The following is a 27,095-nucleotide window of genomic DNA, read 5'->3' as shown; positions in this document are numbered from 1 at the left end:
ATAGTCGAAGAGGTGGCAACCACCTAATAGAGGGTTAGAAAGATCTAAAAGTGATGATCGAGGAAGCCATCGATGGAGTCGAGGGGGCAGCGAGATGGATTGCAGCAGCAAAGCCAAAAAAGAAGGTAGAGATGGATTGCAACAGCAAGAAGACAGAGGAGGTGGCGAAGTGGGTTGCAACAGTGAGACCGACAAAGCCGGCACAGATGATGATGGCATTGGGACACGATGAAGGACCGAAGGAGGAAGAGGAAGAGAACGCATGAGGGAATGAGAGAGGACTGGAAAAGTAAGACGGTACCCCTTGGTTCGAACTGGATCTTGAGCTCAGACCGGTCTGATTGGATTCGGATCAAACTCAAGCTTGAACTCAAATCTTAAATTTTAAAATATTTTCAGATTTAAGCTTGATCTGAAATCCAAAAAATATATTGAAATAGATTTGGCTAGAAATGTGGCCCGACCCAACTTGGCCTGTTTCCAACCCTACTTTAGGATGACAATTTAGCCTGGATGATAGGATTTTTTTTTTTTCTGAGTCACAGCAAATCCAGGACAGCTGCAAATAATGGTTAAACTAGTTTCAAATCATTCATCATAAATCTCCTTTAAAAAGTTGATTTGTTCAGAAAAAATATAGTTTTACCCAACCCAATACGTCCAACCCACCCCACCGTCCCAACATAAGTACAGAGTGGATACAGATAATGACCTACCCAACCCATTAGATTATTCTTCTCTGCAGATTCATTGGCTAGAACAGTGCCGGATAATCCACTTTTTAGGTTGCAAGAAAAGCACTTCCAATGGTTGATTCCTCTTCTGACATTGTTCAAAAGCAATCAAGATTCATAAAACCTGTTGCTATCTAGCAGAATGCTATTGGATTAAATGATAAACATTATTAAAAAAAAAAAGCATCTCCCGCATGACATGAAACATTTGATTCCTGTAACAGAAGAAGAAAAAAAAAATCCCATTTCATACCTGCCACGATATGTGACCATAAAAATGAGATCAGGCGGAACAACAGGAGTCCATAGGAAGAGTTGAATTGTGAGAGTAAGATGTGAAAAACAATGGTCAATGGCCCACTTGAGACAGATTAGATGGAAGGAGGGAGGGGTAACCTGGTGTTCACTATAATTGGAAACTTGAGTCTGAATTGCCTGCCACCGATGGCAGGTGTATCACCATCCAGGTGTAGGGTCGGACAGCTCAGAGTTTCCCAGAGGAGAATGCATATTCACTCTATCAACAGAGTCCAGACTGCTTTTGCTTGGACTTGTCCAGACCAGAAACCCACACCACCACCTGGCACCTGCACAGGGAACTTGAGTAGGTGCATGCAATGAAAGTAAACTAGTACCAGGAAGATCGCCCTCGACGATCCAACGTGAAGCACCAATTGAAACCAACTGGAAAGGAAGCATAAAAAAAGCAGTGCTTCAAACTGCAACATCATGCAATTTTCAAAGAATTCCACATTCAGGGAGCTGATTATCCTTCTCGAGAAATATTACCAGATGAGGCATAGCAACCATCCATATTCACATATATGCAATAGTCACTATATACACAAAGTTACATTTATGACATCTTCACATTTGACAGAAGCCAGTACCTTTGCAAGAATGATAGCGAGACCAAATCTTTCAAAAAAGAAGGCAACAGTCTTGGGACTTCATATGGTTTTGACACAATAAACAGCAGGGTTCTTGTCTGTTTCACAAAGCGGCTTCTCCTTATCTCACTCTCTCTCAAACCTGATACGATATATGATATAGTCAGCGAAAAGCCCCGTACTAATGCAACTATCTCTTTATGAGTTGCAATTTCTAGTGATTCTAATCTTAAATTCCCATGGAAGGCCCTGTAATAAGGTGACAAATCAACATCAGCAAGCCCAATGAATAACATAAGAGAAATAAATCCTGTAACAGGGTGACAATCAGCAGCAACAAGCCAAATGAAAACCATAAGAGGAATAAATTCTGTTAACATAAACAATTATAAAGAATCCCTAATGATATATGGAAATGGAACTCAGGTGCTTTCAATTGTTAAGACCCTCAAGACACTTCATCTTGCCAAACCATGTTGACATCATCATACATTAGGGGTGTGAGAACCAGTCCTATTGGACTTGATTCGGGATGAAGTGGGCAAGGCTTGCCGACTTCATTGTAATCCCTCAAATTTTTTTGATCGGAACAGGAGAACCTTATCCCTTAATACCATGCCGTGGGAGATGATAAGGCTGCAAGGACGCCCGGATTAGTGCCGCATGCTGGTGAGGGTGAAGTCGAGCTTTATGCGAGGAAAATCGAGCTCATCCCTTTTCATTCTCTTCTTTTAAACCCCACCTCCCTCGGTCAATTTCCATCACTGAAGCCTCCCCTGCCTCCCTTTTCCTTCTTCCTCATTTCCAATGGCCGCCGTGCCGCCTTGCCAAACGTCGCCACCCCACTAAAATCGGTTTTTCTCCTTGATACCACCATTGCCCTGTTTTTCTTCTTTGCTCCGAGGACTACCATCGTCACCGCCGGAAACTGCCTGCCCGACCAAGCCACACCGCCACCACCATCTCCAATAAGCCACCTTCCTTCTCTTTACTTCCTAGCCTAGGTGCTGCTTGTACAACCATTATGAAGTGTCAATGGAATTTCATGTTAATTTTTTTTTAAATATATATAGAGAGACTTTGAGAAGCTTAAATGAGTTTAACCTAGAAGAAAATATTGTAGAAGAATTATTATGCTCACAAATGAGTTAATTTTGGTATTTTTGATAATTGGAATATAGAGTTAATTTGCTCAAAGGACAAATTGATTGCAAATTGGTTAATTAAATTATCTAGGGTTGGCTTACCTCAAATCGGGTCTAGAATTTAATATCTTGATCATTAATGATGCAAACATGGCAATTATCTCGAGGGATAATTATGATCCAATATACTTGATAACAAAGTCTTTGCTTGGATTCCATAAAATTTTAATTTGAGATCATTAAGAAACTTTGAAAAATGTAGATCAGAGATATCGAGTTGTAAAGCATTCTTGGGAAGAGTGCTTTGATATAGAAATACTTTCAGGCATTTGAATGGTTGATAGAATTGCCGAGCACGAGCAAAGTACTATATGAGGGTTTTGGGCTAAGCACCTTTAACTTCAGAAGACCTAAATTTTTCAAATTTCAAGGATAATTTTTTAAGGGAGGAGAATGTGAGAATCGATCCAATTGGATCCGATTCGAGGCTTGCCGACTTCATCATAATCCTTCAAATTTTTTTGATCAAAACAGCGGAACCTTATCCCCTATCGATCCCATGCTGTGGGAGATGATAAGGCCACGAGGGCGGCCGGATTAGTATCGTACGCTGGTTAGAGACGACTGAAGGCCGTTTGGATAGATTATGTCAGTGAGGGACAACCAAAGGCCGCTTGGATGGATTACGCCAGTGAAGTCCAGCTTTATCCGAGGATAATCTAGCTCATCCCTTTGCATTCTCTTCTATTAAACCCCACCTCCCTCGGCCAATGTCCACCACCGAAGCCTCTCCTGCCTCCCTCTTCCTTCTCACCTCCAACGGTCACCATGCCGCCTTAAAAAGCGTTGCCACCCCTTGAAACCCGATTTTTCTCCTTCATACCATCATTGCCTTGTTTTTCTTCTTTGCTCCGAGGACTACCATCATCACTACTGGAAACCGCCCGCCCAACCAAGCCACATTGCTGCCACCATCTCTAGTAAGCCTCCTCTTTACTTCTTGGCCCTAGGTGTCGCCGCCATGGTGCAAGGGGAAGTGCCCCTTTACTTCTTTTTTCTCTCGATTATCCGATTGCCGCTGGCCGGACCGCCGCCTCTAACCATCGTCATCCCAACACCACCAGCCACTGCCGATCCTACCCCCTCCTTCCCCACTCCACTCTCTCTTGGAAGCCTAGTTCGGTTAAGAGAGAAAAATGAAGAGAAAAGAAAAGAGAGAGGAAGAGAGAGAGGGAAAGAAAAGGAATTCAACCTTTTCCATAAACCCATTTTGTTCATCAGACCCAAATCCAATTTAGGTCAACCCGAACCATATAGATTTGACTCGTAAACCGACCCCAGACCTTGACCTAGACTCGAGCTAGATCAAGAGTCCCTTCTATTCACCTTAATTTTTCTCAAATTGAAGGTTAATAAAACTTGTTAACTACTTGTGCTAGAGCCTTCATCACCAGAAGAGCACCTGATCTAGAGATTGAACTGTGAAGATTGCAAAAATTCGGATCTGATCGACAGTAAGTTTTGTTTTATTTCTGAATTTTTGGTGCATATTCATATGTTTAAAAATTAAATTTTGTGTACAAATTAAATATTTAAAATTTATAAAATTTGGAAGTATGTATTTTATACATGAAAAGTAATTCAAAATTATGTATCAAGCATGGTGTTACTTTGGTATGATTAAAAAATTTGAAATGAGATGATACCTTTGTTTTAATGTTGCATGATTTTTAGAAATATGTTTATTCATGTTTATCCTTCACAAATTTTGAATAAAATTGTCCTTTTGTTTCTCAAAATGAGATGTGAAAAACTTAATTTGATATTATTGTGAAAACAAATATCATTTTTTAGTTATAATAAAATTATGAGAAAAACTCTCTAGTTAGACTATGGTCTGGATCTAACTAATGGGATTGATCGTTGACCATACGTCAGAAACTAGTCTCCTGAACCTAGTCAATCGGGGCTGATTACTGGCAAAGTTAATCCTAGCATAACTAGTTGGAACTAATCCCTGATACTTGCCAATGCGTCATATATTTATTTTCAGAACTAATCTCTTTAGCCTATCATGAAGCTAATCGTAGTCATGTGAATCAGAACTAGTTCCCTTCTGAACCTAACCAGTTGGATTGATCACTGGTACATGCTGGTGGAACGCATGTTCTGTATTCAGAGACTAATCTCTTTTCAGCCTTGTCATAGGACTGATTATGGCCATAGTCATCGAAGACAAAGATTTCAAATTTTATTGTTATGCATGGCATATTTTGAAAATTAAAATTATGTTGATTTATGCATCAATTATTGTTAATTACTATATTTGGAAAAAATTTAATCATACTTGATCCCTCGAAAATATTGGTAACTTACTAAGCCCGTAAAGCTCACTCCTCTTCCTTTTTTCCAGATCTAGAAAAGCATAATGGAGCTGGGATCGAGCAACGAGGAGCTTAGGATCTTAGAGGACATCTATTTTTTGAATAAATATTGATTTTGATTTATGTCAATGAATCTCATAAATTATTAGTGAACTACTTTTATTTAAATCAATAAAATTAGAAGTTTGATTTCAATACCACTGACTGTGTACGGATTGATTTAATATATTGAATGTGAAGGCAGGTCTTGCATATCTTGAGGGGTTAAACCCTAAGGCATGCAGCCGTCTATTACGTGCCGGACTCAACCCTGGGTTGGGGCATGATAAGGGTCTCTCTCCCTCTCTCTTTCACACTCATTTTTTGTTTCTCTTTATCCTAAATTCTCTTTGAGTTAGCATAGTTAACCTTTCAACTCAAGGCATCTTGAAGTTTCATAGACTTCTGAAAATTGCATCTGTCAATAGCATAACTTCAATGCGTATGGGCTACACACCTTATTTATCGCTGGCATGTTTATAATTATTGCAACCATGCAGTATGCCACTCAAGGTTGTTAAAAGCCAATCAGAGCAGCTATTTTTTGTTGAACTGTTTCAACCATACTTGTTCAAACGTGCAATTTTTTAATGTGTTTAGCTGAAATCATTCTGATTGGTTGAATTGTTTAAAGGATAACACTGAAATTTTACTGTTTTACAGTGTAGAACTTAATTTTTCACTACTAGTTCAATAATTCAAATATGACATCTGATGCAACACATCATCTCATGTTTTTTAATTGATGCTGTTTTCTTTTCATATGATATAATCCAAACAATGGAAAGAGTGGGCCTTCTTCCACCCGTCTCTCCTGCTCCAAAAGCCTATTAGTGAACAATGTGTATACCTTATCTTCCCTTTCTTGCACTCTTTCTGGTTTTTCATTTTATCTTAATTATTTTCTCTCATGTTCTTAGCTCCACATCAGGAATTGCAGTAAATATTATTTCCTTTTCATCAACTATGTTAATAGTTGCCTGCATCCGTTCTACCTTCCTTTACTCTTATAGTACAGTTTCTTGATTCAAATAAATTTAGTTAGTCATCACTCTAGTCACTTTATTTAAAATACAAGTGCTTTCTAGATCCTATATGCATGACTTACCAAATTGCTCAACCTAAGGACCTGAGGTGTGGACACATAGCTAAAAGCTGTAGAATGCTCCCTTACAACCTTCCTTTACTGCATATGGGTACCTAAACAAATTAAAATTACTGCATAACCTTCCCCTCCCTTCCTCCCTCTTCTTCCTCCTGCCTCACCTCTCTTTCCTTTGCTAACTGCCTAATCCTCTTGCCTCTTCTTCTCCTCTGACTATCTTTACTCCCTCTTTAGCTCCCCCCAGCCTGCTTTTCCTCCTTTCATCCTCCACTTCTGCTTGTCTACATAATGTTTCTTATTTAACTGAAAATTTTCCTTTTGAATTTCTAATTTCCCACTTATTTTTATCTATTATTATGAATTTCATCTATACTAATTGCATATCTGCTATGTGACACCTTAGCTGCCTGCACATTGCTGCCAGTTTTTCCAAATCTTGGACTAAACAACCAATATAGAAAGTTTCAAATACTGCAAACTAATCTTCTATATTTCATCGTAAGCCTTTCTTCATCCCAAAGTTACATTAACAAGGAGCCAGATGGTGCTAAACAAAACAAAAGGTTGGTGCCAAGTAGAGAACCAGTTGCAATATGTCCTCAAAATGCACAAATCATACTTCCATGTACATAGGAAAAATATAGATGGATAAGGCATGAAATTTAAGGTTTTATCGGGTTGCTAAGCGTGGGTCCCAAGGAACACAGAATTAAACCTTGATTGTGTGTTATCAGGGAGGTGACACCTATCAATTACTAGGAGGATGCCAAATGCCAGAGATTGCTCTCAGCTAAGACAAAAGGTAAGATAGATTGGAGATCTGGAAGTGAAGGTCTTTGTCTATGATGGCAGTGTTGGTTAAGTGGATGCTTTTTGCAGTTCTGGTTTATTATATAAATGACCATCACCATCGTGCCAAGGGCAGTCATCCACAAGCTGGAGACTTCCTTAAGAAATTTCTTGTGATGCTGCACTGACAGTTCCAAGAGGGTGCACCTCTTAGCCTAGGATGTAGTGTATCAACTAAAAGAGAAGGGTGGCCTTTCACTGCTCATCATGATGCCATCTGCGCTAAGCATGCCATCAGTTTCCTGTTGAATTCACGGAGTCCCCAGTTACAATAATGAAAGATAAATATGGCACTTGGGAATCTACATCCAATCCAGTTCCATCAAATAATAGCTCTTTAACTGGAATGCTGTGTGCTCCTGTGCTCCTTTGATCATGACTGGTGTTAGAAGGATTATCGGCAATGGCAGTTCTGTCAGTATACTCAGTGATCCCAGGATCTTGCGGCTCCCCCTTAACCGCACCCTTACTTTGTTGGATTGCCTTGCAGTGCAGAATGTGAAGGCTAAAGACAATATCATTAAGGGAGGCAGCGGGTGGGATGTGGCTTTCATCAAGAAGGTTTTTTTGTGATGACCCGCCTCAGAAAGTGCTCTCTTGCCTTACCAATTCATGCAGCTTGTGATAGGTTGGGGTGAACTGGTTCAGTGTTTTCAGATGTCATGGTTACAAACCTCTATAAGCTCTACTTGCATGGCCCTTGAGTAAGAAGGGATATGGTGTGGACGTGGAAAGCGAAAATTCATACTAGAGTGGCATTATTTTGAGGGAAAGTGGCATGGCATCATCTCCCCTACCATGATGTTCTACATCGGAGAAATATTCAGGATCGTCATATTATAATTGTTGCCCAAAAGTAGTTGAGATAGTTGAGCATGTTCTCCTTAGTGTCCAAAAGCCACTCCAGTGCCGACTACGGTAGTCATTCCCATTGTGGCATCTTGGCTTAGCATTTCCCTAGACCTTTTTTGCAGGGTCTTTAGCAAGTGTTGTGGCATGGTGCCCCAGATTCGCCGAACCAATACCAAGACTCATATCGGTTGGGACCGGCATGGTATGGTTTAAGTCCTATACTACCATGCCAAGGTGAACCATTATTTTTTGAACTTTTTTAAATTGAAGTCAACAAATAGTTTGCCAACTTCACTATAGCGAAGCCAGCAAACTATTTGCCAACTTTAATTTCAATTCGGCAAAAAAATAGCAAAGTCAGCAATTGAGGGGTGGGTCCTCCCTTCCCCTCCTTTCCGTCCCTCCTTCCCTCCCTCTTCCTTTCTCTCCTCCCTCTCCCTCCATTTCAATCCGATATAAGGAACTGTGCCGATAATCGACCAGTTCGGTTTGGTACGCCTCGAACTCGCATGGTTCAACAAACCATGGTAGTGTTCATCACAATCATGCGACTCCATTGTGCTATATAGCCCATCATATTTGAGGGCAGTACTATAATGCTCCAAATGGTCTTTATGTAGGCAGCCACCCAAATAGAAGAATTCATTAGCTCTCGCACCTTGGAGAGGTCTTTTGACAGCAAAGGAAATCTCAGGCTCCTCCCTTGCAGCTTACATCCTCACATTTGATCCATTTCATATAGAAGCCTCCACACCCTTGCTTCCTCAGGATCAATTTTGATGGTATTGTGGTGAGCAATGGTGAGTGGTGGCACAGGCTTTGTAATTCAAGGACTGAATTCCTAAAAGATCATCGCAAGTGGATCGCACTTGTATGATACTAAGTGACTGGTGAAATTGAAAGGGGCAAAGGAAGGCTTGGTGTATGCCACCTCCACTTACAGGATCATGATTGAGGGAGTCTAAGACAATCATCAGCATGATAGGATGCTTCAAAGATCGTCCAAAGGGAGCTCGTCCTCTATCATCAGATATTTAGATGATTGGTGCTTCTTTAGAGGCTTTTGAAGCTACACACATCGTTCAGTAGGCAAATAGCACAGCAGGTTGGGTGGCATCTTTCATTTCAACCATGCAGGTTCGATGACTTGGGACTTTAGTGCACTGTGGTCATTTGCCATCTTACTTTTCAAGATGTCATTGTTTTTGAGAAGAAAAATTGGACAGAGTCCGATGAAAATATTGAACAACCAATCTCCCCATAACATAATTCAACCCACACACACATGCATGCAAGAGGCAGAATACATTAAGGTCGATCAGGTTTGAGGCTAGATCTACTCAGGTCAGATTTGAGGATAGCGGTCCAAACAAAGAACCATAAATTATTTACAAATTACAACTAAGCCAGCTATTTTTTCCTTTGATATGTCTATAAATATTTAAATTCTGTATTATTTGCATTTTTATTTGCATTTAAATTTTCTCATAATTATGTTTGGTTCTCCAATCCACAAATAAATATCCACATACCTCTTACTATAGACTCTCATTATTACAATTTTGAAATCAATAATCTTCATTCAACAAATTATCTTAAAATGATGAGAATTTCATAATCTAGATTCCATCACCTTATTTTTAGGAATATCATGGTGTCAACTCTGTTCTTTGTGCTCCTCGTATGTACATTCGAAACAGTGCCTAGTCTTATACAATCAGACTTTCTTAGTCTTGGCCGTCATAGTCTTTATGGAGTCTCCATTTGTTTTTGCATGATATATTATTCTGAAATGGTCAGCTAATTCTTGCTTTTACAATTTAAAAAATCACTAAATGTCTAGGATCACATTCCAAACACCTAAGGCCTTGCCTCCAACATGTTCCTTTACAATATGGTTCGCCCAACCCACCCCGCACCAGATGGTTCGAAGCATGCCGAACTGTACCGACGGCTAATCGGTGTGGTTCGGACATTCCATTCGAAATACTGATGAAAATAGAGCAAGAGAGAAGGAAAGAGAGGAAGAGAGAGAAAGGAGAAAAGGAAAGAGAAGCTGGCAGTGGCCCATCGAGGCTGTCGGAGGGCCGCCAAGCCACAGGGTTTCTGCGATTCTCCACAAGATGCGAGAAGAGAGAGAGAGAGAGAGGGGAAGGGATTGGAAAGGGAGGCAAGATGGTGGGGAGGCCATTAGCCAAGTGGAGGGGAGGCCATCGAACGGCCCACCGGGTGGCCTCCCCGCCACCTTTTCCACCCTCCTCTCCCCTCCCTTCCCCTCTCTATCTCTCTCTTGCTCTCTCTCCTAATTTTCTCTCACGGAAGACCACGGAGCCTGAAAGGCCTCGACAGCCCTTCGGTGGCCACAGCTGGTATCTCCACCGGCCTTCCTTTTCTTCCCTCCCTCCCTCCTCTCTTTCTCTCTTTTCCTCTCCAGTTCATCCTCCGTTTCTATGTCAATTCGGGCCGCTACGGTCTAGTACAAGAGCATACCGACTCATACCGTCGGCCAGCCGGCATGGGATTCAGTTCAGAGTCGGTGATCCTTACTTTACATGTTCATACAATTTGCCTCTTTATTCTTTTCCAAGTGAAAGACTCAAAGGAAAGCCAAGAACACTACAGAGCATATAGTGTTCTTACTCCATATGCATGTTACAACAATTGCAATGCATAGAAAGCTCCAATTCATGAATTAAATGAATGACATGAAAATGAACAAAGATAGCCAACTAGTGATAGTACAAACTTCTAATTGCATCAATATACACAATTAGTAGATGCAAATAAAGTGGGGTCTGGCTTACTTACATAAAGATAGATTTGCTATCTTCTAAATCCTTTACGATTTGGTTGACCGCATAAACAACCATTTTCTTCGCCTGTTCATGATGACCATATAAGAAAATGGTCATAGCATGAATAATGATACAACATGCAACGTAGACTAACTATACAATCTTTGGTGGAAAAACATGCAAATAAATGTTTCCAACCAAGATATTAGAATAACTAAATTAATATATTTGCATGAATACAAACAGATATGCATTAGAAAAAAAAAATTCAATATAGTTAATAAGCCAACCTCTAGTTTCTGTCCCTGAGCATGACAGTGGGTGACACGATATTCCTCTGTCAGACGAATGCACTCATGAACACTCTCAGGAGACATAAAATCAAGCGCAACCTTCATACATGACTGTTTAGAATAAAACAATTTAATAACAATCTAAAACTCAATGTCCCCAATGTAATTTGCATCAACAAAGTTTGCAGATTCAAGGATTAAATAAACTGTACATGCCTAACAAATAGCTCGATCTTCAATATTAACTGACCTTCAGATTTCTGACTTGATGGGGACATCCAGAAGGAATGAAGACAGCCTCACCAGGTTTTTGCTCAAATGTCCAAGGCTCCACACCTACATAAGCTTACTTAGAGGTGAAAATATTTACCAAAAAAGTTTCAAGAGTCTATCTCCTGACTATATTATTTGGAAAAGGAACAGCCGTATCAAAAGATAAAATAATTTGAAAGCATAAGGATACAAGAGAATTTGAGACAAAAAAACTAATAAGAACTTCTTGGACAAGCTCAATCTTCTTAACAGGTCTCTTCGAAAAAAATTTCTACAGTAAGTATGATGAGGAATATTGAACTAATGAATGCCAAAAGCTTTTTGTAAAAGTACATAAAATTTTGGTTCATAGCATATGATGATGGATTCTTGCAATTGTGAGGAAAAGTTGGTGGGATTCTTGTCTGTACAAATATAGTGCTGTAGCTGGTGTTTCTTCTTCTTCTTCTTCTTCTTCTTATTCTTCCTCCTCCTCCTTTTTGGTTCCTTTGACCTCGCTATTCCATGCCTAAAGGATCTGTCATAATCATAGCCATCATGTATATTCATGAATAGAGGTGGGGCTCTGTGCATGCTCCAACCATACCAATTTTACATGGTATCAGGTTCCTTTGACCTCGCTATATTCCATGCCTAAAGTTAAGGATCTGTCATAATCATAGCCATCATGTATATTCATGAATAGAGGTGGGGCTCTGTGCATGCTCCAACCATACCAATTTTACATGGTATCAGAGCCCTACCACTCTTAAGACCTTGTTTTCCTTTTTCTCCCATCTTCAAACATCCAACAAACATGGCCAACAATTTGAGTTCGTCCTCAACCAACCAGTTGTCATTTTTTCACCACCATTTTGTGTCTTTCAGGACCTCACCTCAAAAAGGTTGATTGGAATGGGTCAAAAGCATGATGATGTGTACCACTTTGCCCAATCACCAGTACCAAGAGCTTTACCGCTTCACCTCCAACTTGTAAGCCTTCCTCTTCATTGTGGCACATGAGTCTTGGACATCCTTCAATCATTTGTCTAAAATTCCCAGCATGTCTAATGATATGATTCATGAATTTAGTCTAAGCTGTGATGTTTGTCATTGTTCCAAACAAACTGGAAATCCCTTTTCTTTGAGTAATAATAAAATCACTTCATGTTTTACATTAATTCATTGTGATATTTGCAGTGGACATCAAACTCCTTCACACGTGGGGGCAAACTATTTTTTTAACTATTGTTGATGATGTTTTCACTCTATTTTGTGTACTTTAAGAGATATAAATCTGAAGCCTATTGTTTTCCTACTGCTTTTTGTGCGATGGTTCAAACCAAGGTTTTAAAACCAATGGGACAGAGGGAAATTCTGGTTTTTTCTTGGAATGGGATACGTCATCATCCTGCCGGTCCCAATCCTTGGAATGGGATGTAACAAGATGCACCAATCAGGATGCTAGAATGATGACCGGACAGTCCTATCCCGATACTTAGGACGGTACCCTATCCCGACATCTTGCAGAATGCCCCATCAAGATATGAAACCATAGTTCAAACACAATTTCATTATCAAGTCCAACAGATTAGAATTAATAACGGAGGTAAGTTTACTTCTATGCAAATCTTTCAGCTTTTTTTGTCAAAATGGTATTATTCATCAATGAACATGTGATACACCCCAACAGAATGGTATAGCTGAATGCAAACACCAGAACCTTCTTAAGGTTGCTCATGTTCCGTGTTTTTAGGTTAGTTTACCAATCTCTTTTTGGGATGAACGCATTATTACTGCTGGCTACCTCATAAGTTGCCTTCCTATAAATATCCTTCTATCCAAACCACCAAACTATTGACTTCTTACATGTGTTTGGATGATTGTGTTATGCTAAAAACCAGAGCTTGCCCAAAAATAAGTTTGGTTAATTATCGTGCTACTCATTGCATTTCCTTTGCATATCCCTATGGGAAGCGAGGTTACTGAATGTATGATCTCCATAACATAACGACTTTTAGTTCCAGGGATGTCATATTCTATGAGCATGAGTTTCCATTTCAAACAAATGATCCAAGTGCCTCCCAAGCACCTGTGTTGCCCCCACCTGTTTTTGATGAGGCTGCACCAAACATATACCTATCTATAGAAGTGCCCAAATGACTTTCAAGAAAAACTAACAGCCAACCCCAACTCATCTCAAAATATTGTTCTAGAACCCACTCCCACAAATTCTCATCATCATACCATGCAACCACTCATTCCCGCATCAGTCCCCACACCCACCATGACACCATAAGCAATCAATGTCCCTACACACCACCCACCTAAAATGGCACCAAGGAGATCTTATCCATGCTAAACCTTCATACCTCGACGACTATGTATGCTCAACTGTTACTGGTGCTGCAACTGCCATCTCACCACTCCATGATACTTCCTCGAGTAACCCTACCCCATTTCGAATCATGTTTCTTATCGAAAAATTTTCGCCTTCACACTTTGAATGCCCTTCACCATCTCTTCAGGTGATAGACTTCTTTTGCCCTAGCAATCAAAAATCCCAACTGGCGAGAGGCCATGGCACAAGAAGTTGCTGATTTAGTGAAGAATAACACCTGCATCTGGGAGAGACTCCCCCGAGGAAAGAAACCTATTGGTAGCTAATAGGTCTATAAAATTAAATACAAGGCCTTAGCTGAGCTCCATAAGGCCCGTAGTAGCTAAGAGATATACCCAAATAGAAGGCACCAACTACAATCAGACACTTCCTCCGGTTGCAAAGCTTGTTACTGTTCATTGCTGACTTGTTGCTTCTGTTGGAGGTTGGTTTTTGCACCAACTTAATGTACACAATGCATTCCGTCATGGGGATTGTTGCGGCCAATCTCCTATTGGCCCGTTGTCGGTGAAGAGCACCTACAAAATAAAGTCCACACTGACCGGAATTATGTTCGATGGGAACCCTCTGATACTTAAGTCAGTCTGGAGTGATGAACAGCAGATAAATATTTAAAGAAGTAGAATTTCAGCTCTCAAGAGTCCTTACCAAATGCTGCTCATTTATCTCCTTTTATAGACGAGTAGTTGGTAACCGTTTATAACGGTTAGACACGTGGGTCCCACTTATCTCGGCATTATGTGATCGTGGGATGGGTGGTTATACCCATCACTGATCATGTTCTAGCCATTATGCGCTTTCTGCGCTGGTGGTTTCTGGTTTGTCGACTATATGTCGGTAGTCTGAAAATGTCGACTGCATGTCGGCAATTGTGGAAGTCCGAATGACCATCGATTTGAAATCAGTCGAGTCGTCATAGTTGGAGTTTGCTAAAGATGGTTGAAGATAGCTGACTGTTGGTCGGCTAACCGATTGATAGTCGGCAGTTCGTGCTTATCAGACCGATTGAAAGTCGAAATCGGAGAGTCCGCTGAACTGCCCCAACAGTTGCCCCCCACTCCCAAGTCCAAGGTAGTCTGACATGTGGATTGGCACGTGATCTGACACGTTGGACGAAGGAAGTTGCCACATGTCTCGAGCTCCGATTCGACTGCAAACATTAATGATTTCTTCGAAACATGATCTCCAGCCGTTTTATCATTTCGATAACCGTGAGATCATCATTAGAGTGTCGCTTCAAGAAGATAGTCTGACGTCCGATGAATCCGGACGATTTGATTCTGACTAGTTGATTTCGACCACGTGTCCAGATATCATTGGCTCTACATTGTTCACGTGGATAGTGATGAGGTGGCGTGATCTGAAGGTAGATGCGTCGAACCATCCGATCAATGATCGATTTTGATGTAGCCACGTGTCGAAATCTGGAAAAATCCTAATTTGAATAACTTCATCCAGACTGTTAAAGGGTCCTATATATATTATATCACTTTTATTTGGATCTTCTGCTCTTGCATTCGTCATTTTCTTCTGCAACAAAAGGTTCTGCCCCGGGTGCTGAGAGCTTTCCCTGCTTTTCACGTCATTTCCTAGTCTTAGGTCGAGTTCTTGTCCCTTCCTCTTAGGTTTTTTCTTCTTCTAGGTTCTATCATTTTCAATGGCAAGTAGGGGTAAGAAAGCGAAGGCTTCATTTTCTCAAGATAGTCGATCGGAGAATCCGATCGATGATTCTCCTTCGGATCTAGAGATGAAAGTTTCTTCTTTGTCTGGACCCAATGTCGATCGACTTCGAAAACAGTACCATATCCCAGAGCAATTTCAGCTCTTTGCTCCTGGTCCGGATGGTTGGGTGAACTCTCCTCCAAATCAAGTTGCATTTTATGTAGAGGACCTTTGAGCCGATCTTCGATATTCGATTCCAGAGTTCATCCGGAATCTTCTTGATTATTACCGTCTTTGGCCTACTCACTTAGTTCCAAACTCTATTCGGCTAATTTCAGCTTTGCTTTATTGTGTCGTCTTATCCCGACCAACCCTCATCTTTTTCTTTTCTGAGCCTTCTTCATCCTCCATCATCCAAAAGCCAAGGGTTGGTGGTTTTTCAACCTGAGGAAGGGTCTGTCTTTTATTTTTGATCTTTCATCGTCCATTCATGGGTGGAAGAACCAATTTTTTTTCATTTCTTCTCCTTGGGGCTTTCCTTCATCCTGGAGTGATCAGAGAACTGGCCCCAACGAACTCAGTCGGGTCGATATCATTGATCAGAAAGATTTTTTCTGACTCAAGGACATGAAAGTTCCAGCACAACGAGAGCTAATGACGGAGCAAGCTCTCTATGACGCCGAACTTAGTTCGATGACTTCTTTAGGTATAGCATAGTCGGTCATTTTATTTTTCATTTGCTTTTAAATTTTGTACTGAACTTCTGTCTTTTGATTGTAGCTATGCGGTCGACAGCATGAGTCTCAGCTACCAACATTCGTCTTCATGCCGCTAAGAAGAGAGCAGCGACTGACGCTGGATCATCCTGAACGACGAAGAAGAGTCGGGTTGATCTAGAGTCGATACCGATGAGGAAGTCCGACATTCTGTTGGTGATGGCTCCCAGCGCTGAATCGGTTATAGCGTTGTCAGCTCCGACAATGCTTCCTTCTGTCGAAGTGCCATCGGCTAGAGTTGAGACGGCGAGAGACGAAGATGCCGCACCAAAACCATCAACGGCTCCATCAGTGGGGGTTCAGGCCGAATCTACAGTCGCGGCCAAACCAGAGCTGTCTGCTGCCGCGCAGGCCATTCCTCAAGTGGCGCGGTCTCGAGCGCAATCGAGCACCAACTTTATGGCGGTTTCAAGCAAACGACCGCCGACTGGAGAGTGGAGAAAGACGTCGGCTACTTCTGCCGACAATGGATCGTCGACGGATCTCCCCACCCTCTTCGACATCCAAATTTCGATCGATAAGTAGGCTTTGACCAATCCGACGTTAGCCAAATGACTCATCGAGGCAGCTCTTCTCCCGACTGACAGGGAGAATAAGAAAGATCGAATAGTGTCAAGATTTTTTCTTCTTTTTACCTGACAGTTCTTGGGGTAAGTTGACGATACTTCTTTCTTTTTTTTTTATCTTACTTGTTCTTTCTTTTCAGTTGGCACACGATATGTACGCTCTGGAGAGCGAATATCGAAAATTTGCCAAGCTTCATCGGGTGTGGATGGACAAGGTCGCTATCACCAACGTCCAGAAAACTGCTATCGTCGAACAGCTTCAGACGACAACTGAATAGGAGAAGAAGCTCCAGAAAGAGATCTCTCGTGTGATCGTTGAGTCGCAATCCACCAGAGCCGAATTAGGGTCGGCTCAACAGAGCATCACATCCCTGGAGTCCCAGATCAAAAGCAAGAAGCATTCAATCAATCGACTCCGAAGAGAAAGGAACGGATGCATAGAAGAACTCAAAACGGAGCGCAGGAGGCATCGAGCCACCAAAAAGAGGTTGGCACTGGCCGATACAAAGTTAGCCTCCGCCAAAGAAGAAGTAGAATCAGCGAAGGGTGCTCTGAATCTTGCCATCGAGAATTTCAAAGAATCACAGGAATACAAAGATGAAATTCTCGAGGATGGATTCGCCTCCTACTATGTTGGATACGAAGACAGCAGAGATGCAGTCGAAAAATTGTATCCAGACTTGGATCTGAACAGCATCGTCCCCCTAGTTCGGGAGAAGAGGTTGCTAAGGAGACCACCGCACCAAACGAAGGAGATGCACCAGTTGCACCAAAACATGCTCCAACCACCGAAACTGTATCGGAGCAAGGTGAAGAAGCCGACTGACGACCGGTGTAATATCTTCCTCTCTTTTTTTTGTAATCAGACAAATCCAATTTTGTAATCGGACCTTGGGCCCAATTTTGTAATCTCTTCTTCAATGAATGAAAAAAATTTTAAGTATGGAATCCCTTTTTAAACTTGTACTGTCAATGTCATTGAATAACAGTCGGATTATCGATTATCCATTCAGTGAATTGAATGTCAACCAATAATCGTATTAGAGTTTGTCCGTTAGTTGGGCGTCAGCCGACTTAGTTTGTAGACTTTTTAGGTATTTGATAGACAATGATAAATCGAATATCCTTCGACTGACCGTAGTCAAGTTAGTATATTTCTTACTTGATCGGGATCGAGTCAGCATAATATTGCGCTTAGCTAAAGCTAAGTCGGCATGAGTCGTCATTCGACTTAAGTCGGTTTTTACAGTAAAAAATCGAGATACAGTCGGTACAAATTGATCGATTATTTATCGATTTGATGCCGTCGTTCGACTTAAGTCAATTTTTACAGTAAAAAATCAAGATATAGTCGGTATAAATTGATCGATTATTTATCGATCTGATATCATTTTGTAGATAACTTGTAGATGATTGAAGATTTCAAGATTCTAAATCTCAATGTTTCATTCCGAATATATCATACATGTAAACAATTTTATTGATAGTACATATTCAAATTATCAACATTCCAAATCTGAGGAATAATCGTTCCGTCGAGAGTTTATAACCGATATGCATCTGGACGAAGTATCTTGATTATCTTGTAAAGTCTTTTCCAGTTTGGAGATAATTTTTTTAGTCCAGAGATTTTGAAACTTCTGTCTTTCTTAGGACCAGATCTCTTGGATAGAAGACTTTCGATTTGATTTTTGCATTGCAGTACTGGACTACTCTTTACCAATATGCAATCATCCGAACTTGAGCTTGCTGTCAGACTTTCGAAAGTCTAAATCGGCTCTCTGACATTCAGAATTGCTCGACTCATTATATTATGACTTTTACTAATGGCAATCCAATCTCAAGTGAAATCATCGTCTCAGTTCCATAGGCTGGATTGAATGACGATTCTCCTGTCGGTATACGAGTTGTCCGATATGTCCATAAGATCGGATATAATTCTTCCATCCAAAGACCTTTAACTTCATTCAGTCTGGTCTTGAGACCATGTAAGATTGTTCGATTTGTTACTTAACACTTCACCGTTGGATCGTAGATGGCCGACTGAGGTGAGCCTGTGCATAATATGAAATTTCGCACAAAATTTTTGAAATTCTGACTGTCGAATTATCGACCATTGTCGGTGATGATGGTGTGTGGTAGACCGAATCTACATATGATTGATTCTGAATGAAGTCTTCCATCTTACTTTTAGTGATTTGTGCCAAGAGTTCAGCTTCTATCCATTTGGTGGTAATCAATGGCAACCACTATAAATTCTCTGACCTGATGTCGGAGGGAAAGGACCAAGTATATCGATTTCTCACTACGCAAAGGGCCATGGTGCAATGATCGATGTCAGCTGGCTGGCTGGTTGATGTTGTATATTAGCATATTTCTGACATGATTCACATCTTCGAACAAGTTCTGCGGCATCTTTTTTCATGGTGGGCTAATAATATCCTTGTTGCAAGACTTTATAAACCAATGATTTATCCTCCAAATGATTTTCACAAATTCCTTCATGAACTTCTTGGAGTGCATAGTCAGCATCCGTTGATCTCAAGCACTTCAATAAGGAAAGAGAAAATGACCTTTTATAGAATTATCCATTTATTAAAATATATTGTGAGGCCATCCATCTTAGTCACTTGACTTCTAAAAGATCTGTAAGTAGAGTTCCATCAGTCAAATATTGGATGATTAGATCCATCCAGTTCAGCTCGTCATTGATTTGTAGCACTTCTTCGACTTTGTTAATACTTGATTGTTCAAGATATTCGATGAACGTCCGACCAAGCGAACTAAATGTAGTTGCGAGTCGAAAAAATATATCAGCTCAAGCATTCTCTGCTCTTGAAATATGAGAATCTCAAAATATTTCAAAATTGATGTAAGATCTTTCACTTTTTGAAGGTACACCATAATGAGATCTCAGACTTCAAACTCGTCCTTAACTTGTCCGATAATCAATTGAGTCGGTGAAGACCTTCAAATTGTCAATGTCAAGTTCTTTGACAATCTTTAAGCCAGCTAAAAGGACTTCATACTCGGCTTGATTATTTGAGACTTTAAAATTAAACCAAAGGACTATTCGATTACGATCCCTTCAAAACTGGTGAGGATGAAACCAGCTCCACTGTCTTGTGGGTTGGATACTCTATCAATATGTGGCACCCACACCGATGCTAAGTCGATCTCAGGAGTTTCAATTTGCTTCGATTTGTCATTGAGTTCATCCTCAGGATTATTGTCGGATACGGTGCACTTGACGACAAAGTCGGTCAAAATTGTGCCTTCATTGACGTCGTGGATGATATTGAATATCAAACTCACTGAATTTTATTGTCCATTTCGCCATTCGACCTGAAGTATCAGGTTGGTACAGAATTACCTTCAATGACTGATCTGTCAAGACAACTATTGGATGTGCCTGAAAATATGAACGAAATCATTGTGATGATATGATCATAGCGTAGATCATCTTTTTCACTCTTAAATATCTTATTTCAGCATTATGAAGCATTTTGCTGGTGTAATAAATCGACCGTTGAATTCAATTTTCGTCCTCCTGGATGAGTACCGAACTAACCGCCTCTATCGAAGTCGCCAGATAAAGATACAAAATTTCTCTCACCTTTGGTTTTGTAAGTAATGATAGAAATGTCAAATATCTTTTTAGATCCTCGAAAGATTGTCGGCACTCATCTGATCATGAAAATCTTTTGCTTGTCGTAAAGCCTTGAAGAAGGGTGGACATCTTTCTGCCGATCTTGAGATGAATCGACTGAGTGCTGCGATCCTTTCATGAAGTTGTTGTATCTCTTTCTTGAAGTTTGGATGCTTCATATTGATAATAGCCTTTATTTTCTCAAGATTAGCTTCAATTTCTCGTTGCGACACAAGAAATCCGAGAAATTTTTCAAAACTTACCCCGATGCACATTTAATTGAATTTAATTTCATCTGATGTCGTCGAAGTGTGCCGAAGACTTCTTCTAAGTTTCGAACACGATCAGAAGTTTGAGAGCTTTTCACCAACATATCATCAACATAAATTTTCATGTTACGTCCAATTTGTGCTTTGAACAATTTGTTGACCAACCATTGATAAGTAGCTCCAACATTCTTTAAACCGAATGATATTACTTTGTAACAGTAGATGCCTTTGTCGGTTATGAAGACAGTGTGCTCCTCATCTTCGGATGCCATCCAAATCTGATTGTAGCCTACGAAGGCATCCATAAAATACAAAAATCGATGTCCCGAAGTCGCATCAACTAGTTGATCGATCTTTGATAAGAAAAAACTATCTTTCGGACAAGCTTTATTTAAATATGTAATCGATGCAGATTCTTCATTTTTCATTTGCTTTTCTCACCATCACTACATTGGCGAGTCAATCGAAATAATTAGCTTCTCTAATGAAGCCAGCCGCGAGGAGCTTGTCGACTTTTTCATCGATGATCTTCTGTCTTTCAGAACCAAAAAATCTTTTCTTTTATCTCACCGGCCTAACTTTAGAATCAATGTTCAGTCAGTGAGTTATTACTTTAGAAAAAATTTCTGGTATATCATTGCCGACCAAACAAAAATGTCTGCATTCGCTTTTAGTAGATTCATCAGTTGTTGTCGCTCTGGATTAGACACTTGCGATCCAATTTGGACCGTCTTCTCAAGATCTTTTCTTAACGGGATATAAACCAGTTGCTTGGTTGGTTCACCTCTTCATTTTCTCTTTGATCTAATTTATCGACAGACAAAGAGTCTTCAAATTGATTATTCTTTATAGAGACCATGAAGCAACGTCAAGCAAGTTGTTGATCTCCACGCATTTTTTCGACTCTATTTTTTGTTGGGAATCGAACCAATAAATGATATGTTGACACTACTGCTCTTAAGGCATGAAGTTCAGGTCATCCAAATATAGCATTATAAGCCGAGAAAACCCGGACGACTGTGAATGTCAGGAGAATGGTACTTTATTGTGGATTTGCTCCCGCGATTAGTGGGAGAGTAATTTCTCCTTTCATGGTAACTGCATCTCCGATAAAATCGACTAATGGCATTGACTCTTTTGAGTCGGTCAGTCGGTAGTCATATTCGGAAGAAAGTCAAGTAAAAGAGAACATCAGTAGAGCTTCCATTATCAACTAAAATTTTTTTATATCATAGTTTGCTATCATCATCGAGACGATGACAACATCATGGGGAGTTTGTATTCTCCGAACATCATCTTGTGAAAAAGAGATTACATTATCAAGTCATTTCTTTGCCGACTCTTTTTTGAAGTTGCCCTTCAATCCTTTGATCGTCTAGAGATCATGTTGATCACTCCCGCCATTGGTCGATTGTTGATCATTTTCTTAGCTTGTGACTGAGGCTTTTGGTCGATGGGAGGTTGAGTCGGACGATCTCGTCAAAATTTTTTGAGATAGCAGCGTCGGATCAAAACCTCTATTTCATCTCTGAGTTAAATACATTGTTCATATCATAACCGTGATCACGATGAAATCGATAATACTTCTACTTGTCACGACTCCTCAATGACCCTTTCATCGATGGGAGATGTCGAAGATACTCCTTTCTTTCGATCTCCATTAAGATCTACGTACAGAGAGCAGAAAGAAGAGTATAAGAGTCATACCTACTGCCATAGTTATTTGACCTTGGACTCTGTCGACGGGATGAAGCTCCTTTACTGGTGGTTGACCGACTTGGTTCGATTGGAGCTTCATCTTTCTTTTATTTCTTTTTCTGACTTTTTTCTTCTGTTTGACGTCGGTCAGAAGCACCTTCATCCGCGCGAATATATTTGTATGCACGCTCCAAGAGTTCAGCATAGATCCGAGAGAATCTTATCCAAGAGTAAGTGAATCTGGATTCCCTCAGACCTCTCTTCATGGTCAAGATGGCCATATCTTCATTGAGGTCCCTGACCTCAAGTATGGTCATGTTGAAGCGAGCCACGAAATCTCTCAATGTCTCCGTCTCACCTTACTTGGAGAAGAAACTATTTGATGTTCGTGACACTTTTCAGCTAGTGTTGAAATGGACCACGAAAGAATATTCAAGCTGCTTTGAAAGAATTTATGCTCTCCGACTGAAGTCCAGAATATCAGACTCGAGCAGCTTTCCGAATAGTTGCCAGAAAGCCAATACATAGGAGGTCGTCGGTCGTCCCCTGTATCATCATGAGAGCCTTGTAACTCTCTAAATGATCAATTGGATCGATGGAGCCATCATATGGCTCCATTTGCGACATCTTAAATCGAGACGGGATCAGCTCATCCAAGATACGCTAAGAGAGATTGTGCAGTGTGAAAGTCATGATCGTTGGAAGACTTCCGACCTTCCACTTGAAGTCGGACAAGTTGACGGTTGATCTCCTTGAACTTGCGTTCATAGTCGTCGAGCTACCGTTGCTGGAAAAATCCAGAGATGGAATCCCTTGAAGAACTCGATGATGGAGAAGCAGAAGGTACATGCGGCCTCTTCTCCTTCTTGATACTATATACACGAAAAGGAGAGGAAGATCGCCGTGAATGATGAGCTACATGATGAGAATGCCGAGAAAGCATTGCTCGACTCGATGAGAACGTCGAGACGGTCGTCATTCTGAAGATGAAGAGGGTGAGTGTCGTGGAGGACGGCGACTATGCTTGGATGGCACTGAATGAGCCACCGACTCCGCCGGCGGTTGCTGCTATTGCTGTTTGTTGTTGTTGGAGGCCGTGCACCGCCTCCATCAACACCTTCATTTACTGTATTAGAGCAACAATTTGTGCATCCGTAGTGATTACAGGATGCGAAGATCTGAACTCTGCCAATAGAGGGAGATCTTTCCGACGAAAAGATTGCCTCACAGATCCTGTAAAATTATTTTGAGCTCTAGTTTTTGCCTTGATTGCTCGTATTCTCCCCCTTCTTGATGCGCCAATCTATTGCGGCCAATCCTCTGTTGCGCCCGTTGCCGGTGAAGAACACCTGCAAAATGAAGTCTACACTGACCGATATTGTATCCGACGGAAACCTCCGATGCTTAAATCAGTGGAGAGTGGTGAACAGCAGATAAGTATTTAGAGAAGCAGAGTTTCAGCTCTCAAGAGTCCTTACCAAATGCTGTTCATTTATCTTCTTTTATAAATTAGTTGGTAACTGGTTGTAATGGTTAGACACGTGGATCTCACTTATCTCGGCATTATGTGATCATGGGATAGGTGGTTATACCCGTCACTGATCATGTTCTGATCATTATGCACTTTCTGCGCTGGTGGTTTCTGGTTTGCCGACTATATGTCGGCAGCTTAAAAATGTCGACTATATGTCGACAATTGTGGAAGTCCGAATGACCATCAGTCTGAAATCAGTCGAGTCGTCATAATTGGAGTTTACTAAGGATGGTTGAGAATAGCTGACTGTTGGTCGGCTAACCAATTGATAGTCGGCAGTTCATACTTATCAGACCGATTGAAAGTCGGAATCGAGGAGTCGGCTGAATTACCTCAATAGGGATCTTCATAAAGAGATATATATGACCTTGCCATTTGATATTTTATGAAAGGGGAGACATTGGTCAGAACCACAAATTTTGTACTGTCTAAAATAGGCATCTTGCAACTGGTTCAATAAGTTTACTACTCTTAAGCAGATTGGGTTTCAACAATTTGCTGCTAATTATTCATTATTTACCGTTTACTTCTCTGTTGCTCTATCTTGATGATGTGATCATAACCAGAAATTACCCTTCTTGTATTCCTCTGCTTCTCGCATACTGTGACTCTGATGGCACTACTTGTCTCATGACTTCGCTGCTCAACTACTGGTTATTTTACCTTGCTTGGTCCATCCCCCATTTCTTGGAAAACTAAAAACAGACCATGGTATCAAGCTCATCTGTCAAGGCTGAATATAGATCAATGGCGGCTGCTATTTGTGAGTTGTTATGGTTGTGAAGGCTCTTCATGATCTCAGAGTTTCTAATCCTCAACAAGTGCAACTCTTTTGTTTTTAATCAGGTTGTGTTACACAATGCAGCCAATACCTTTTTTAACGGACAGAAAGCACATAGAGATTGGCTGCTTTTCTTGTACAACAGTGTCTTCAATCCAAGGAGATTAGCACTCATTTTGCTCACACCATATATCAGCTCGCTGACACTTTCACCAAGGCCCTTGGTTGGGATCAGTTTACCTTTCTCCTAGGCAAGTTGGGCATTACAAATCTCCATGCTCCAACTTGAGAAGAAGTAATGATGGATTCTTAGCATTGTGATGAAAGATTGGTGGGATTCTTGTCCATATAAATATAGTTGTGCAGCTGGTGTTATTTTCTTCTCTTTTTTGGTTCTTTTACCCTTCCCTTTCCATCCCTTAAGAGATCTGTTGTCATAGGCACTATACATGTACATGAACAGAGGTGGGCTGTGTGCATGCTCTGACTATACCAATTTTACAGCATAAAGGAAACTTATATTGATGGCTAGCTTTCTCTTTGCAATATGAAGATTAATCTAAAAGGTGAATGATCTGCATATTGATGATGAAAATGCTTGATTTCAGACTCTATGCTAACCAATAGAAAACTAAAGGAAAAGAGGAGGAGAGAAGCAGAGAATAGAAGAGGAACAAAGCTAAGGAAAGAAAGAGAAGGGGTCGCAGGAGAAAGAGAGAGAAAGATGTGGAAGTATGAGGAATGTCACATAGCTGTAGGCAAGGACTTTAGCGTTGCTTTCCTTTAATGGGGTCAGTCCAACAGTAGAAGAAAACATCCTTAAGCTGGATTAGTTATATATATGTGTCTAAATACAAGATTTTTAATCTCGTAGGATGGGGCTATCCCGATTTTCCCATGGAACGGGACACACCGCCGTCTCGTCCCATCCCAACACTTGGAACAAAAGATGTCCCAAGACGTCCCCATCGAGATGCTGGGACACTAGCAGGATGGCCCTGTCTTGACACATGGGATGGTACCCCATTCCGATGCCGACTTGAATCCTTATCCAAGAGTATTATTCTCTTTGTTCAAGCTTGACTAATGACTATTACAATGCAAATCACTAAAGTTACTCTAGTAAAGTACAATTGTCCTACAACCATGTCAACTCTACATCAATATTCATCGATACTCCACCTTAAGCTTGATCATCGATGTGAATCTTGCCATGCTTGATATACTTGGCTTCATCTAGGAGCTTCGAGATCCTAGAATTTAACCTGACGTCATGGTCTACAAAACTACTCATGAAGCACTGTTTCTGGAACAAAGGTCAATTTTGATCTGCTTGGGCTTTCTCATGAAAGACAGGCATGCAACATGAATAGCAATGAAACTAGTAAACAAACCGAAATGCGAAGTTCACATTACAAGGTGTGAAGAAACACAAAAGCACAGCAAGTTCTAATTGCTTCTTGCTTTTCCAAGTGATTAGATATCCCTCTAAAATTATACATAACTAGAATGGACATTCTATTAGAAGCAGATCCAGCCTAGTCGGCATACGAGTAATCCCACATTTCAAAATGTCCTCGAGCACATTACAGAATTTTGCATCCTGGTGACCCCTTAAGATACTATAGAATCCAATATACTTTTAATTGGTATGTGCTCCTTTGATGCTATGTCAACTTACTACTAACTGATTCTCTGTCTCCATACTCTAAAAAGTGGTCACAAGTATGTTGGAAAAATGTGTAATGTCAGTAATCTGGTGATGCATTATAGGTCTTCGAAACTGGTCACCAAGATATATGATGAAGTCTATGATTGTTCACTTGCTGACTTATTTACCTCGAAAGACACCAGCATCAAGAATGATAACAGAACACACTAGCATAGGAACATTTTTTATCCTACATGCTTCAAGAGCCTATAGGATTGTTGTTGTTTGATTTACCAAGATGATTGTTATAAAACACATCTGCCTAGTCAGAATTTAAAATTAGAAAAAGAGCGATACATGACATGCCACAAAGTTGCTTGAGCTTCCATCCTTGAACAAACTCCAAGAATGAGCAAACCCTTTATAGTTATAGGGGAATTCTTGGGAGAGTCCTGTCAGATTTGCTGTTGACAAGATTGTAATCCTGATAGCAGGAATTACAAGAAAATTAATAATTAAAATCAAGTTGGAATGAACTTGCAAAATTCCCTCTTGAACTTTGTTTTATTAACTTTGTTTTAATAATAATTAAAATTCCAGTAGTAGGAATGAACTTTGTTTTAAAAATAGTAAGTATTGTAATCAAGTAGCAATGAACTTACCAAATTCCTTCTTGAGCTTTGCTTTATGCTCTGATGTCAGATAGAAAGCCTGGTCATGGATAGGATGAACCACCTAATGATAAAAGCACAGTTAAAATCACATGAAAC

At 40.5% G+C, this 27,095-nt stretch overlaps 1 protein-coding gene across 1 annotated transcript in view; it reads right to left on the bottom strand.

Moving 5' to 3' along the window:
• Positions 1-1,469: 1,469 nt before the first annotated feature.
• LOC105037670 (uncharacterized) overlaps positions 1,470-27,095 on the bottom strand; it is a 63,822-nt gene continuing 38,196 nt past the window's right edge. Inside the window, 5 exon segments of the mRNA XM_073256601.1 lie at positions 1,470-1,873; positions 10,807-10,877; positions 11,084-11,197; positions 11,337-11,422; positions 26,988-27,060. Of these exon segments, the coding sequence (XP_073112702.1) occupies positions 1,591-1,873; positions 10,807-10,877; positions 11,084-11,197; positions 11,337-11,422; positions 26,988-27,060 (627 nt within the window). The 3' untranslated portion in view covers positions 1,470-1,590.

This window comes from Elaeis guineensis, chromosome 4 (assembly GCF_000442705.2).
Source record: "Elaeis guineensis isolate ETL-2024a chromosome 4, EG11, whole genome shotgun sequence".
NCBI classification, from domain to species: Eukaryota; Viridiplantae; Streptophyta; class Magnoliopsida; order Arecales; family Arecaceae; genus Elaeis; species Elaeis guineensis.
This window is presented reverse-complemented; position numbering and strand designations above follow the sequence as displayed.